Source organism: Salminus brasiliensis, chromosome 1 (genome assembly GCF_030463535.1).
Source record: "Salminus brasiliensis chromosome 1, fSalBra1.hap2, whole genome shotgun sequence".
Taxonomy (NCBI): domain Eukaryota; kingdom Metazoa; phylum Chordata; class Actinopteri; order Characiformes; family Bryconidae; genus Salminus; species Salminus brasiliensis.
In genome coordinates, this window is record NC_132878.1 from 55,472,660 (window position 1) to 55,488,145 (window position 15,486).

At 39.5% G+C, this 15,486-nt stretch overlaps 1 protein-coding gene across 2 annotated transcripts; it reads left to right on the plus strand.

The window, feature by feature from the left end:
• The first annotated feature begins 1,013 nt into the window (after positions 1-1,013).
• On the plus strand, positions 1,014-14,563 carry LOC140576783 (tumor necrosis factor alpha-induced protein 2-like). 2 transcript variants are annotated; one of them, XM_072696392.1, is made up of 12 exons: positions 1,014-1,126; positions 1,510-1,707; positions 3,946-4,588; positions 4,706-4,820; positions 4,945-5,067; positions 5,254-5,348; positions 5,730-5,831; positions 6,558-6,681; positions 7,904-8,029; positions 8,137-8,292; positions 11,456-11,577; positions 12,820-14,563. In XM_072696392.1, exons 1-12 carry the CDS (start codon positions 1,075-1,077, stop codon positions 12,977-12,979), a joined length of 2,016 nt encoding a protein of 671 aa, XP_072552493.1. In that variant the 5' UTR covers positions 1,014-1,074; the 3' UTR covers positions 12,980-14,563. The 2 variants fall into 2 exon arrangements, with proteins under 2 accessions (XP_072552493.1, XP_072552502.1); XM_072696401.1 differs by having other exon boundaries at positions 3,949-4,588.
• Positions 14,564-15,486: the final 923 nt, after the last annotated feature.

A 15,486-nucleotide genomic window follows, 5' to 3' on the forward strand; every position in this document is an offset into this window, starting at 1 on the left:
AATGCTCCCAGTCCCAGGTTCAACACATTTGTGTCATTCTGCAATCACATGCCAGTCAGAGAATGCACCTGGTTCCCTTGTGAGTCCTAATTCCTTTCAAGGTTCATTCTTTATGACACCCTAGGTTTGTAAAACTTGCTGACACAGATGTGCAAATGCACGCACACTGCTCGTTTCGTCCCTGTAGAGAAGTACTGCCAATATGATAAGACTCTCTGGAGCAGATAAACATGATTCTGTTGGCACCATGCCTAATCCCAAGTGTGGGCTAGATGAGAATGAAGCCCCCCAGCATTGAGCTGTGGAGCAGTGGAAAGGAATGATGGATGGTGCTGCATCCAATACTGGGAGGAGTTTGGGGAGTTGGGGATGATGTGGGGTAGTGGTCATCCAACATCCTGACCTCACTAACGATCTTCAGACAGAGACAGAGACAACAAAAGCAGGATGAACTTTAAAGACTTTTTAAAGACACTTTATTTTAGAAGAAACAATAAACAAGCCAATACTTTCATCCATATAGTTTATTGCTGGGTGGCGTTGATCACATTGAGCTACAGGCCGATGTGATAAGTGAGGAACAACCCTTGGAGCAGGGTGGTTCTAGCTTGTATGGTGCCCTGGGCAAACCACCTCTCCAGCCTAGTAGCTGGATGGCATATTATTTGGTTGATTTATGAAAGTTATTAGTTATTAGTGGTGAGCACATACGCAATAATTATTATTATTATTATTATTTTAATCTGAGCTGAATGCAGCGCTTTGTGAAGCACTGTGACTTGCTTGTACCAAATCTGACCATATGTGTGTGCTTGTTTTCCCACAGATTAATGGCAGCTGGGGTGTGATAAGGAAAATCCCCATTACATTATAGGGGGGAAGGAAGTTTAAAGGAAAGGGAAACTGAAAGAGAGTTGTGTGAGAGAGAGCATATCCCACAGCTTCTCCCAAAAAGACCACGTGGCCAGTGGGCTGGTGGGCGTCATATTAAAAGACTCTGAGTCTGGCGCATTCACACAGAGACGAACCAAAAGGAAATCCTCACTCACAGAAGACTTGATCAATCTTCATGTGATGATGAAGACTATCCAGTTGCCCTCGCTGAACCTAAGGAGGAACGGGAAAGGTAGGTAAATGCTCTATTGCTGGAGATACACAGGCAGCTTTAGTATGAGTGAGCTCGTTACTTACAATTTATATAGGATAATACATGGAAACCGTTCATTGTTAAAGCTGAATTGGCCCAAATACCCCCCCCCCTCACACACACACACACCCCCCACCCCCTCCTGGACTCTCCTGTCTCTCCCTGCTCTCATATTGCATATGCTGGTGCTGAACTGAGGCCAGTCTAGCCAGCTATGTAGACAGACGCGTCTACTGAGGAGTCGGGAGCGTGTTGGGAAGGTAGCTGCAGAGGGGCATGTGCAGCCTGGCATCGCTGGAAGCCGCACGTGTGTGTGTGTGTGTGTGTTGGTTGCTTGGTTGGTAAAGCTGTGATTTTCACAGATGAGCCGCAGTCGCCTGAAGATCTCAGCAGCGACGCCGTGTGTGAAGCGATGGCTGAAGAGCAGCCCAGGAGAAAGTCCTCTGGAGACTCGGCTGATGAGAAACGCAAGGCAAAGATTAAAATCCCCAAGAAAATTAGGATTACAGGCTTTATGAAACGAAGCAAGAGCAAGTCCTCTCCGACGGACACTCTGCCAGGTACAGTCCGCATAACAGCCTGAAGACATGCCCTCATCCTCTTTACCTTATTGATTACCAGATCTGACTGGGCTGTAGGCTATTATTTTTAGTCTATTCATTTTATTTCTGGTATATCATGATGTATATATGCTGCTGACTAGTATATATATATATATATATATATATATATATATATATATATATATATACAACTTTATTAATGTCCACCAATAAAATATTCACAGGACATTAAATATATGGTCCAAAAAAGCTACATCATTTAAATGTTACTGTGTTAAATGTAGACTAATATTTCATGGATGTTGATGAAACGTCGTTGTGGGCCCTAAAAATAACATCCTTACAATTTATAAAGACATTTTGAGAATATCCTAAGAACGTTATGTTTTGATACCAACACCAATCAAATACTCCTTCTTTAACAACTAAGCTTTAAATCAGTTCTTTTTAATCTAAGCAAGTTGTAAATTTGAGTGGCAGATTCCACTTCTCTCTGCATATTGGGCACAGCCTCCTCCAGAGCTCTCAGCAGCACTGTAGTTTTCCAAATTGTGAAATCAACTGCTGGCTTGCTGACCTGCCCGTGACCACTATGTGGTGCTGTAGAAGCTATTGCTGGCTTGCTGGCACCCTCCGCACTTGGCAGCTCTGATGAATGCAGTATTAGTGTGCTGACGTTGTCTGGAAACCTGGGTCCAGAACGAGCATGGGACATCTTTGTCCCAGACATCAGTGCTGTGTTATCCACTGCCGGCTCACTGGTATCCTCCGAAGCACTTGGTGGTGCTATAGAAACCACTGCTGGCTCACAGACACAAATCACTGGGTCTGGAACAAGCTATGGAATAGACCCCAAAAAGGTCCGGTAAAAGCCCCTTATACTTATTCAGCAGGGGGTCAGAGTGGGCCTGGGAAAAGTTCCAGAACTTAGTGAGGGATTACAATAAATCCTTGTATTCCACCAACTTGTGAGCTGCCCAGTCCAATACAGACTATGGCAGTATTATAAAGAACTCATGGAAATGTTCCAGCTAGCACAGGGACTCCTTCACAAACTCCGGGTTTGTTAGCCTGTCAACCATAATAAAAAATAAGTGAGTAAACTTCCTGTTTCTGTTAAGTTGCCTAACCCTTTCTAATGCAGAGATAAATGTTTGTAAAGGTAAAAAAGGTAAAGAGTACACTGCACAGCGAAATGTGTCCTCTTTACTATGTGCATTTAACCAATCTGTGGTAGTGAACACACACACACACTAGTGCACTAGGGGCAGTGAGTACACACACACCCAGAGCGGTGGGCAGCCAACTCCAGCGCCCGGGGAGCAGAGAGGGTAAAGGGCCTTGCTCAAGGGCCCAACAGTGGCGGCTTGCCGAGCCCAGGAATCAAACCCACCTTGTGGGTCGAACCCACTGCCCCCACCATTGTTTACTTTGACCATAGATGTCAAAGTGGAACTGAAGTATCTACATGGATGTTCAGAAAAAACAATATAATACACAGGATGGGGCAATTCCAGGGAATACTGATCATCATAATAACACAAATAACGACAACAACAACAGCTTTATTTCTAGAGCACTAGAAAGAGTCAAAGAGAGTCAAAGTGCTTTACAACATAAGGAAATACAAAACAATAATAAACAATAACACAGCCAGGCAAAGAGTAAATAAACAAATGGAAAATGAACAAAACTCTAATTAAGAAATAAATGTAAAGTAATATTACAAATATTAATTAATATGAAATAGAAAAACAGATAGAAATGTAAAAAAATACATTAAAATAAAGAGGAAAAGGCTGTTATGAATAAAATGAAATATATTGAAAGTAAACCAATCTGAATAGATATGTTTTAGATGTTTTTTAAATCTTATTGGGTGGCTGTTGAATATCTATTGGTAAAGTGTTCAAAATGGTTGATGCATATTGGAAAATAGCTGTTTCGCCATATTGTACTTTATTTTTAGAATATTTAGCATTTACACACAAGTTAACTCATTTTGTTTAATATAATAAAATCTGATACATGTCCTGGCATTTTTTGGTTAAAGGGCTGTAGGGTAAAGACCTCTAATTATCATCTCTACTGATAGCTGTAAACTGATAGCAACATTTACCTACAAGTGCAATTATCAGTTCCTTTTTTTCCTAGTCTAGTTTCACAGAACAATCTTTGATATCATATGTTCTAATAGTCAATCGTGTGGTCTAACAGTGAGCTGTGTTCTTTCAGAAGTCTTGGATTTCAACCAGAATCTAGAACAGAATCGTTTGGCAGAAGCTGGCCAGCAGCTTTTAGCACGGGAAGAGCAACTCTTCAACTCAGAATCAGCAGATGAGCAAGTGGTTTGCACAGGTGAAGAGAAGGATCAACTGCAAAAGGACTATGAGACCCTGATACTGCGTCTGTGGATGGTTATAAATGACTCCTTCAACAAGGAGAACCAGGAGACCCTTAAAAGTGTTGTGGCAGTTATACTGCAGGAGGAGGAGCGAGACAGGTGCTGGGAGGGAGTGGCTGTTGAGAAATGTCCTGTTTGGAGGCCTAGGAACTGCAGAAACACCCATGATATGCTCCTTCGGAGTGTGGTGGAGGAACGGATTCAGCGGGCGAATGAGGAAGAGAGTGGAGCAGACGACTTGTCCACCTCCCTAAAGAAAGATGTGTGCCGAATGGGCAAGCGCATTCAGAATGACCTGCTCTGGGTGGTCAGAGACCTGCAGGGATGTTACACACCAGAGTTTGACGTGTGCAACACATACACTCAGCTGTACCACCAAGCATTCTCCATGAAACTCCAAGAATTGTCTCAAACCAACATCGAGTTGGAAGACTGCATCTACATACTGAGCTGGATTAACGATTATTATCCAAAGTAAGAAACAAATGACTGAATCTCCCCAAAAATTTAGTCTTTAACTTTTGCAGTAAATGTAACTGTACTGTAACTGCTCTCCAGAAATGAATGCTGTTTCACTTTTGTTTTTTATAGAGATATTTTGCAACAGAAGGAAATGGAGTCTCACATCAAGAGTGAAGCACTAGGACCTTTGTTACCTCCGAAGGATCTTAAGACATTGGAAGACCTATATTTATCACACAAAGAAGTAAGGCAGTGCATCAGCTCAATATGATATGAGCTGTTAACTGAAGATCTAATGGCATTTGTATGACCTAGAATATACAGTACACCACTGAACTGGATTAGATGATGTTCCATCTTGGTTATAGGCTGAGGTTAGGACATGGTTGTCCAATGCTCTGAAGAAAGAAGAGGAACTCTGGCAGTCTGACGAAAAACCTGAGCAGATTGATGGATACTACATTTCCAATCTTGCCTTGGACATTATACATGTAAGTATAACACTGGGAGGTTACGTTGTATGTTTAGTAGATTGCACCATAAATTAGTTGTAAATAAACTGATCCTTTCCTCTTAGTTACAGCATGGGTTGTTATTTAGTTGACTTGCTACTTCATAGGCCTACCTACATTATGTCCAACTTGTCACATTAAGGCATGAAACCTCTCATTTTGCAGCTGGCAGAAGGAGCCAGGAAAGAGGCCATAACTATTGTGGGTAATGAGGATAAATCTCAGAGGGTTTTGCTTCAGCTGACCAGCTTCCTTGCAAGGTAATCATTTCAAAGTAATTGAATGCTACATAGTATGTTCTACAGAAGATATAGTAAACCTAGATCTTTTGGAGCTGTTTAATATAAATGTATGCTGTTGTGACAGAATTGACTTTTTTGCATTGGTATTTAGAATACTACCACTGGCCATTGCTAAATGTTGGCATTTTTTCCCTTGGTATTGGTCAGCAACAAACACACAGAGTTCCTGGAAGAGCAGAAGGAAATATGTAAATTCAATCAATTCTGTAAAACAGTTAAAACAGTTAATTTGTAATCTAATAAGAAGGAGATATAATAAGAAGTTTCTGTTCCAGCTCTGTTTCAATATATTTGTGCCATGTGAAAAAAAGTCTAAACAAATACATTATTTCTTGGCAGCTATAAGAAATCTATCGCAGAATTTCTCAAAGGGAAGCACAAGAACGGCTGTGACGTCCCTGTCATGTTGAAAGCCAATCTGGTCAGCATCAAGCAGTTCAGGTAAGAAATAAATCATTAAATGTAATTATTATTAATGAAAATATTAATAATAATAATAACAAGACAAAGCGGAAGAAGAAAAAGAAGGATAATGAGAGGAACCCTAATACTATAATATGTTTTTGTTAAAAAACAACCTTTTACAGCTATAGATTATGATACACACATTTACACTCAGTATTGGTATACATGTGACATGTTTACATGAGGATCTTATCAGATATTAGTATCAATTATTTAATCATGCAGAATAATAATGTTATTTGTGTTCCTGCGCAGATTTGTCATTAGATGTATATTATAAGACTGGGCAATATTATGATATCATCATTATGATAAATTATCATCACAATATGCTTTTCTTATACATTAATAAACTCAAGAAACATAAACTTCCTAACTTCATGATTTATTCACAGATAGAGAATAATTGTGGCCTTTAATTGGATTGTGTGTGTAATAAGGTTTTGATACTATAATGACATAGTAGTCCTACTAGTGCATCATATAAATCATATAAAATCATATAAATTAATAATCATTATTATTATCATTTGCTATATAATGTGTAACATGAAAATGTCTGTTTCATGATCATTTGCCATACTGTGTATCCCTACTGTAACAGTCTGAAAAATTGAAATGTTTGGCGAATTGTCAAGAGGGTGCTCTGTGGATGATAAATGGAACTGATCAGGGTGAAACAGCATATTTCTGTCTCCACAGGGAATACATAGAGACAAGCAAACATCTCCCGGATGATGTTAAAGCAGCTTGTCTGTCCACTACAGCAGAGCTGAGAGACCTGTGTCACAAGGACATCCTCAGTCGCGTACACAAGGAGCTCAAGGTATTTAAAAACAAGACATTCAGGCTCAATGTTGGCATGTTGTCATATCAGCACTTGTAGCTAATAATGAAATGCACTGAATAGATGATATCCAAATTATGGAATATAGTAGGATTGGGCACTTAAGGGAATAGAGCAGAACATAACTTGGCTTTATTTCTTAACAAATAAGTAAAACTGGGATAGATGAAATCATCGTGTTTCTAGCAGCAGCTAGATTTGCACGAAGTATAGCTAACATTGAAGTAACTCTGAAGTAATTCAAGCAGTGCTTTGAAGGAGACATTCTTCCTCTCTCGTGTTTGGATAGCTCCCTCCACAGCTACAACTGTAAGGACAGTGTTGATCTAAGTTAGAAGTAGGTCAGTGCTGATGCAAAACAACAGGTGTTGCATTACTGGCTATCTGTGACCAGATCATGATCCCGTGAAATGTACACCGGTCAGTCATAACATTGATACTATCTGCCTAATATTGAGTAGGTTCCCCTACTCCACAGGACATCTGAAGGTGGCATTAAGGGGTTAGTTGCAAGTCCTGTTAGTTGAGATGTGGGACCTTCTTTGTGTTGCACCAATAGGTGTCCATGATTCTGTCGCTGATTTACAGGTTTTTTCTTATTTGGACCACTTTTGGTAGGTAGTTGCCACTGCATACCAGAAAAATCCCTTAAGACCTGCCTGATGCTTTAGAGATGTTCTAGCCATCACAATTTAGTTATTAAAGTGTTTTTAACACAGATTTGAACACATCACCTTCAAGACCTGACTGTCCACCTGCTGCCTAATATGTCCACCCCCTTGACAGATGCCACCATAGATAATCAATGTTTTTCCCTTCACCTGTCAGTGGTGCTAATGTTATGGCTGATTGAGGTAGTTTTATTTATATGTAATCTATTAATATCTAAAGTGACTCTCTGAGCATAGATGAAACTGGATCTGTGCTCCTATTCAATTTCAAAGAGCTTTAGGGGCAGCTACTCTTGAATTGGGCTTTTGTACTCTGAGAATCATACTCACATCTTTGTTATGCCACTGCTTTCACATTACAGTACAGACATGGGGAAATGATGAGGAAATGTTTCGGCTGAATCGAAAGAATGTATTGTCGATTTTCTTTCAATGAAATCATTTTTCCTCTAAATATAGAAAATAGTTTACTATAAACCCATCAAATGAAACATTTTGGAACTGACACCTTATTTAATATGTCTAAACAGGAGCAGTACCGAAAGCTGTGGACTCCAGCCTGGTTTTCAGAGAGCCATAATATTATCGGAGATCTGCTTAAAGCTCTGGAAGATGAAGTGCAAAACTTCACAGACCTAAAGCCAGCATGCAGGGAGGTGAGCATCACAAAATCAGCCTGATGGATTGAGGAGTTCTTTTGTAAATTGCTTCTCTAGTTTTCTAGAAGATGCACAGTTCTCAGAGTGTTTATGTGTGTGTATAGGAACTGCTTAGTCAGTTGCATATTGAGGTCTTGACTGAATATACGAGGAGGATGCTGAAAAGGAAACTGAAACTAAAAGACAAGGATGAGCAAGAGAAGGCTGCAAACTTTCTTTGTGAGGACAGCATCAGGATCTACACACTGTTTATCAGACTGGTGAGTATACAAAGTATATGCACTCACTAAATCTAACTACCTTTACATTTTCAGAATGCCTGCCAAACTAAGTACGTACACATACTTGTATTACAAGCTTTACTGGCTTTCCACATGTAACTGTGCACATACAGTACATACAACATACATATAACCTTAAAGTGCTACTTTTTGTTACTGGGCTCCAGCTACACTTTTACATTGCTGCTGAAAACACACACTTTGAGCTCTCCCTTCATGGACAGCTAAAGATACGCATTTGTTGACAAGCTGAAGGATACTGACAACATTAAGATTTAAAGAAGCATGTGGACCAACAAAGTTCTCGCAAGAGGTCTCTTTCACGCGTTGCAAACTGGAGTGGCACTGATAGAGATGTGTTCTTGTATTTGACAATGGTCACTATGTAAGACTAGTATCTTGCCATGTCTTGGTCGGGAGAGTGGCAGCACTATATGTATGATGCTGACCAGTGTAATATACGTTTAATAGTGAGTTCCTAGGTCCTCAGGGGGAACAAGAGGGTCAAGAAATTAAGTAATAGCCATACATGTGCTGTGTGTGATGCTTCCGGTTTTGTGTTCTGAAAAACAAGAAATCAAAACCACTGTGGACCCATTCCTAGTTTAATTTCTACATTTATTAGCTTTGCCCTACATTTTCCTGTGGGAAGTATCAGTATCAGTGCCCTTGTTAACATATGAGTTCTATTATGAATAATATAACCCACATGTTAACAAGGGCTTGGATAGAAAGCACCAAATCTTTGTCCCAATGTGTGTGAGTCACAAGCCATATTCATGAGGCCCCTTCACATCTAAAAGCTTGTATATGGCACATAAATATGTGACTACATAAGGCTCTGAGGACAAGGCTTGAGTCCCTCACCATACATCGACGCATGAAATTGCTCATAGGTCAAAATAATGTCTCAAGGGCCTCTAATAAGAAAGATCATATTTTGGTCCCGGACTCCCCATTGTGGAAATGCCAGTGACGATTGTATACAGCCGACAACGGTCCAGCAAAACGTAGGCTTTTTTTGGTTGTTTTTCTGGATACCTCCAACATGTCCCCTGGGTATTAAAATGTACATACCTTTCCCATCATTGTGAATGATGAATTTAGCCCAGAGAAGGTTTATACACTTGTAAAAACAGTTAAACCCAAGAAATACTGTCACATTGCCTCAGCACAACCACTCTCTGCTCTCGCTTCACGTCTTGCACATCTGTAAGCAATAAACACGAAACTGAAAGTACACTGGGAATTTTTTGTGCTTTTTCCAGATACTTAGCCTGTGAGAGTACGTGGTGAAAGACAAGTAGAAAGAAATTTGATGGTATTTGGTTCAAATAATAAGGGACGAACAGGAAAAGCAGGATACAGGGCTTAACAAACAGATGAAGAATATAAGAGCATTCATTAAATGTAAGTGCACAAAACAAAAGGAAAGAAAAACAAAGGTAAAGGTAACAAACTCAAAGAAGTAGCGGAATATGCAAACTGAGCTTAACTGAGCAGCCACTCTGCAAAGTAAGCTATTAAGATATTTTAATGGGAGATTCCCATTACCCCATGATGAGTTAAAATGTTCAGTTGCAAGGGATCTAGAAGCTACGTGGGGAGTATTGAACAGCTTATCACTACACAAGAAGGTGACAGGAAAGCTTACCATCGGTCATTGACACTGGTGTCATGTGTGTGTGTGTGCGTTTGTTTTTCAAGGTGCACACCAAAATGTGCTTGTTAATGACAATGTAATATTTTACTACTTAAAATGTAATCAATGTAATCAATTAAAAGTTTGAAACCACATCGTTTGCACTAGAAGAAGCCACTGCTACAATAACGCTAATTTTCAATGACCTGTAAGCTTCAAGCTAGCAGTGGTGTGCAGTCACATAGTATGGCATTGATGCTAACCTCTAATTGAAGGGGGGGGGTTCAACTTATTGTACATTTGAGTTCTTGTAAGGAGGGGTGTAACGGTATGTGTGATTATACCAAACTGTCACAGCACAAGGATCTCAGTTCAGTGCATGAAGTTGCACGGAGATATATGGCATGCACTATTAGTGTAAACATGGCTATACAGCACAATTGTCTGTTCAAATAAAAGGAAAATAAACCTTCATCTTATTTTCTTTATCCTCCACTCCCTGAACTGTAAGATTCAAACCATGGTGCAAACCAAACCATGACTTTTGTGTAAGGTTAGCTACACCCCTACTTGTAAGTCTTGAATTTTTTTCTAATAAACTGCTTAATATATTCAATAACTGCACTCCTGTACAACCACACTCATTGGTAAAATACATATTACACACCTCAGTGGAGAGCACAGTCTGCTCCAGAATGTTAATAGCATCCAGAAGTCAGATGATAGGAAAAAGACTTCGGGGAAAGTGGCTTGTGGAAACTTACGCTTCACTGTGAAATTATTCAGCCAGAGAACACTAGAAGGAGTATATTATGCCAGTAAAGCCATGGCTTAGAGCTAATTCCACAGAACGAATAGCAAAGAGAATAGTGCATTGTGAAAGGAAAAAAGAGAAAGTAAAAACTCTCATTGAAAATTCTCACATATGGGGTTTCCACCATTAATTGCTTTGCTATCAACAAAAGATGAATAGGTTCCCCAATTTTAGGTCCTGGTTCCTCACAAGCTTTCCTTCTCACGCTGTTGGGGAGTATTTTGTCTTGCCTAAGCCCAGTCACACTTGATGCACTCACTAAGGACTCAGACCCAGATTTCTTTAAAACTGTTGCACTATACAAATCCATCCCATGATCAATATGTATTCGTGCTTTGGATTTACAGGAATTAAAATGTGTCCAGTGGTTGCACAGGAAGAGCTTGTGCTACATCCACACAATTCTTAGCAAAAGAAGGAAACAGGAATGTAGCTTTTTGCTGATGTAGTATAATGTGCAACAAAATTGTGTACAACTCTTTGACCTTTATTAATCTTGAGCCATTTATTTTGTTGTGAGGAACATAAGGACACTTCTTAATGACCCTGTGGGGGGGGGGGGTGTATTAGAGAAAGAAAAGAGCGGAACTTCATGAGGAAATTGTGAAGGTTCATGGCTGACATTGTCGACATTATGTTAATTTTTGCATTTTTATCTGAACTGAGCGTCACTTTTTTTCCTGCAGGGGTCAAAAGAGAAATGGCTGTCTGGCGTGTTACCCAAAGTGTCAGAGGTACTGAGGCTGCAGGATGCAGGGACACTTCAGCTTGAGATTGTTACTTTGGCAAGAACATACCCAGATATAAGGTGAGTAAAATCTTAACTAAATGTACTTTATAACTATTAGAATAGAACTTTATTAACGATATTAAGAATATTAATATAATATATTAATTCATATTAATGCTTAATTTAAACAACTTTATTACCATCATTATCATTATCGTTTATCAGAAGAGGTTCTTACAAATGCTTATAATTGTTATTTAAACAATATTTTAATTCTTCTTTTTTATGCTTTTAGGTCTCTAAAACATGTTCGTTCAAATAAACGCTTTTCCTCATTAGCACTACCTAACTGCTCTTAAAGTCAGTAAGACTCCAGTCCGGTCGGCTCCATTCAAAGCTACAGTTTTAAATATACAGTTGGGGCTGCAGCAAAAGTGTAAAAGTTTCCAAAGATCCAATAAATCGTTTTTCTAAAATTAGCATAAAACTAAAAGGTGGTTAGTGCACTGGGCAAAGTTTTGAAGGCATACCTCGGCAGCACCTGCAGAGAAAACACACAGGTCCTGTTCTAGAAAATGTACTGCCAGAAATGCCAAACACTGTTGCATAACTGTTGTCTATTCATGTTTTTATGGCTGGTTCATACCTAGTGCTGATGCGGCAGCACCGGACCGGACGCATTGCTAGATGTTCAAGCCAATTTTAGACTAGACACAGTGTGGTGTGCTGTTCTTTCCTGCACAGTACAAACAAGGAACAAAGGAAATCCAGTGTTTATATGTCAACAAATTAATCAATAGATTAATCGATAGAAAAATAGTCATTAATGGCAGCCCTAGTTAGGATGTACACATCAGTGGCCCTCCCTCTTCCCCATCACTCAGTTTAATGTTAGCCAGTGATGGGGAAGAGGGAGGGCCACTGATGTGTACATCTGTTCGCTGGCAGTAAAATAATTGTCAGTTTATACTCTATTTTTTATGTTCAGCTGTCCAGATACGAAGTTTAAAGATGTAGTAACCCTTCATGTGACTTGGAGGAAGCACATGCTAGCTTTCTCCGTCCCGGTCTTAGCATCATGTGATGGGGGAATCCTAGCTGCAGGGTGGAAATGGGAAATGAGTAAAATTGGGTTACAGATTTTTTTTATTAAAAAAGGAACAGTTTTGGGTATTTCATTTATTTTATTAACAACAAATATATGGGTTCTGCTACTTGTTCTTCAGATGTAATCACTGATTCTGTATGTTATTGCTCATTAAGAACATACTACTACTGCTGTAGCGACTACACTGACATCTACACGGTTCCTCTCCCCAGTGAACGGCAGGTCCTTGCTCTCCTGCAACTAAAGACTAATCTCTCCAGTGTGGATGTGCGGAACATCAGAAGCAGCTTGACTGAGAACAGGAATCCAGACAGCTCTGTGCCTCAACCATCTTTCTTCTGCAATGTGCCTGTTAAAAGAATGCTCATATAACCGCCATTTAGGAATGCAAGTTACACATGCTGTGAGGGGGCTCTTCTGAAACTGCTAATGTGATGCAAGTGCTATATAAGTCTATATACCATTTCCTATAATCACAATGTTACAACAAACAAAGGTGCTACAGCACTAAATTATGAATAGTTTTGTAGCACGTGTGTCATCAGCGATTTCTTTAATGGAACTTGAGAGTCTACTGCAGGCTTAGCAGATTCCAACACTTGAGCCACAGCCAAGTTATCTGACAGCTGGTCTTTCACCATGCATTCTTCCATTCCTGCTGTTGTGTGAAAGCAGTTGTCAGCTCTTAGATTTGAGCTACATTAAACATCCTATTCACCAGATGTCATTGCTGCATTTCCACCTGTTCATGTATAGCAATTTCTACTTCCATATATTCCATTCCACTATGCCGCTCCGGGCATGTGTGCTCACTGTCCACAGTGTATGTTTCACTGGTGTGTATGTATGGGTTCACTGCACAGATGGGATAAGAGTGGAAGCCAAATTCCATCTGTGTCCATCACAAATTGTAAATATCGTTGTCTTCTTAAGCTCTAAACGTGTCACAGATATGTAGCTTAAAGCAGCTTTTGCATAGATTGCTTTTATGTAATCACTGCCTTAAATGGAGCCTATGAAAGATTTGCATGAACGTACTGTAAAGAGTGTTGGTAAATAACGCATATAAATCAGAACAGGGTTATTAAAGCAACATTATGTGAAAATTTGCATTTCTTGCTCCTAGGCTCCCCCTCCATTCGAGAAGTGGAATACACGCTTTGAGCCACCCCTAAAGGACATGCTTTACACATGTATTTCTGGACAAGCTGAAAGTGATAGAATCATGTGAACTGAGGTGGTGGCATAATATTACAGAAAGATTTTACTTAAATATGACTCGGGTTATGCAGCATTACCAAGTACCTGCAATTGTCTTTCTGCCTGCTGTGCTAAAGTTGCATACTGCCGTAGTAGGCATGCCGAGCCCAGAGTAACAATGACAGAGATGTTATTCCAATTTATTACAAGTCAGTGGAGCATCAGCATGATTTTGAAGTAAAAATGCTACATAATGCTGCTTTAAAGGTTAAAAGGCCTTTGTCGACCATCTTTCATAGAATTCACACACAGTTGTGTTTTGTATATACTGTATTTAGTGTTAAATGTACTGTGTAACCACAGTGAAATCAGTGTTTCTTAACTAGTTCCTATCAAACTTGATATCTACATTCAGTATTATGTAACAAATAACTGTAATGGCAACTATGTCACAACAGTAACATTTACACATGGACTGTCATGGACTGCATACATTCTAGCTAGAGACAATCTACTGTGTATCTCTGTGTATCCTCATATATTTAGCTATTTCTTTACAGTGTATATCAGTACTATTCTAAAAAAAGCAGGTATGTGGAAAGGCATAAAACATAATAGTATTCATTATATGTAATATGCAAATGACTGATGAGTACTGGATGTGTTATAACAGAACTGATCACTATGATCATATTGTAAGTATTTGTAAGCATTTCAGGTCTCAATGTTGATATTATTAAACTAATATCTTTCGTTTATCAGTGTTACATTATAATTTTTGTGTCCAGATAGGCAGCAGATTTTTAAAACGGTTTGGGTGGGGGGTGGGGTGATAAATGAAAGATTCACAGGTTTATGCATAAGTATTTGGACAGTGACACACTGTTTGTAATATTGCCTCGGTACACCACTTCAGTAGAGGGGGCAGGTTATTGATGACAGGGTTGTGGGTTCAATACCCAGGCTTGGCAAGCTGCCACTGTTAGACCCTTGGGCTCTTAGATTTAAGCTACATTAGACATCTTTTTCACCAGATGTCATTGCTGCATTTCCATCTCTTCATGTATAGCAACTCTACTTCCATATATTCCATAAAACCAAACATACTTCATGTGGGACTCAGTGGTTAGAGATAACAGGGTTGTGGGTTCGATACCTGGGCTCGGCAAGCTGCCACTGTTGGGCCCTTGAGCAAGGTCCTTCACCCTCTCTGCTCTCTGGGCGCTAAAGTTGGCTGCCCACTGCTCTGGGTGTGTGTGTTCATGGGTAAAATGCAGCAGACACATTTCACTGTACAGTGACAGATACGTGCACCAATTATGTACTTCACCATGCTTGACAGATGATGTGATATGCTTTGGATGATAAGGCCTTTCTTTTACTAATCCGCACTCTTTGCATCATTCTGATACATGTAAATCTTGGTTTTATCTGTAATCAAAAGTGTCAAAAGTACTCACTATTCCAATAGAAGTGTAGATACTAGGGTTTAAAAAGACGTCAAAGCATCAACTTTAGCTTATTACTCAAGTAAAAGTATAAAAGTATTGATTTCACAACTACTTCAAATTGAAAAGTAAAAGTAATGTACGGAAAACAAAGGGCAAAAGCTTAGACCGTGCCACAGGGGCCTATAGTACACTAACCCAACTCCCCAAAAAATATTCTATTAAAATGTT

Bases quoted from the DNA above. Each gene is read 5' to 3' on its own strand.
- LOC140576783 (XM_072696392.1), top strand. From the start codon at position 1,075: ATGATGAAGACTATCCAGTTGCCCTCGCTGAACCTAAGGAGGAACGGG. The intron at 4,821-4,944 runs GTAAGGCAGTGC...TCTTGGTTATAG, and splicing joins TATATTTATCACACAAAGAA to GCTGAGGTTAGGACATGGTT. The intron at 11,578-12,819 runs GTGAGTAAAATC...TCCTCTCCCCAG, and splicing joins AGAACATACCCAGATATAAG to TGAACGGCAGGTCCTTGCTC.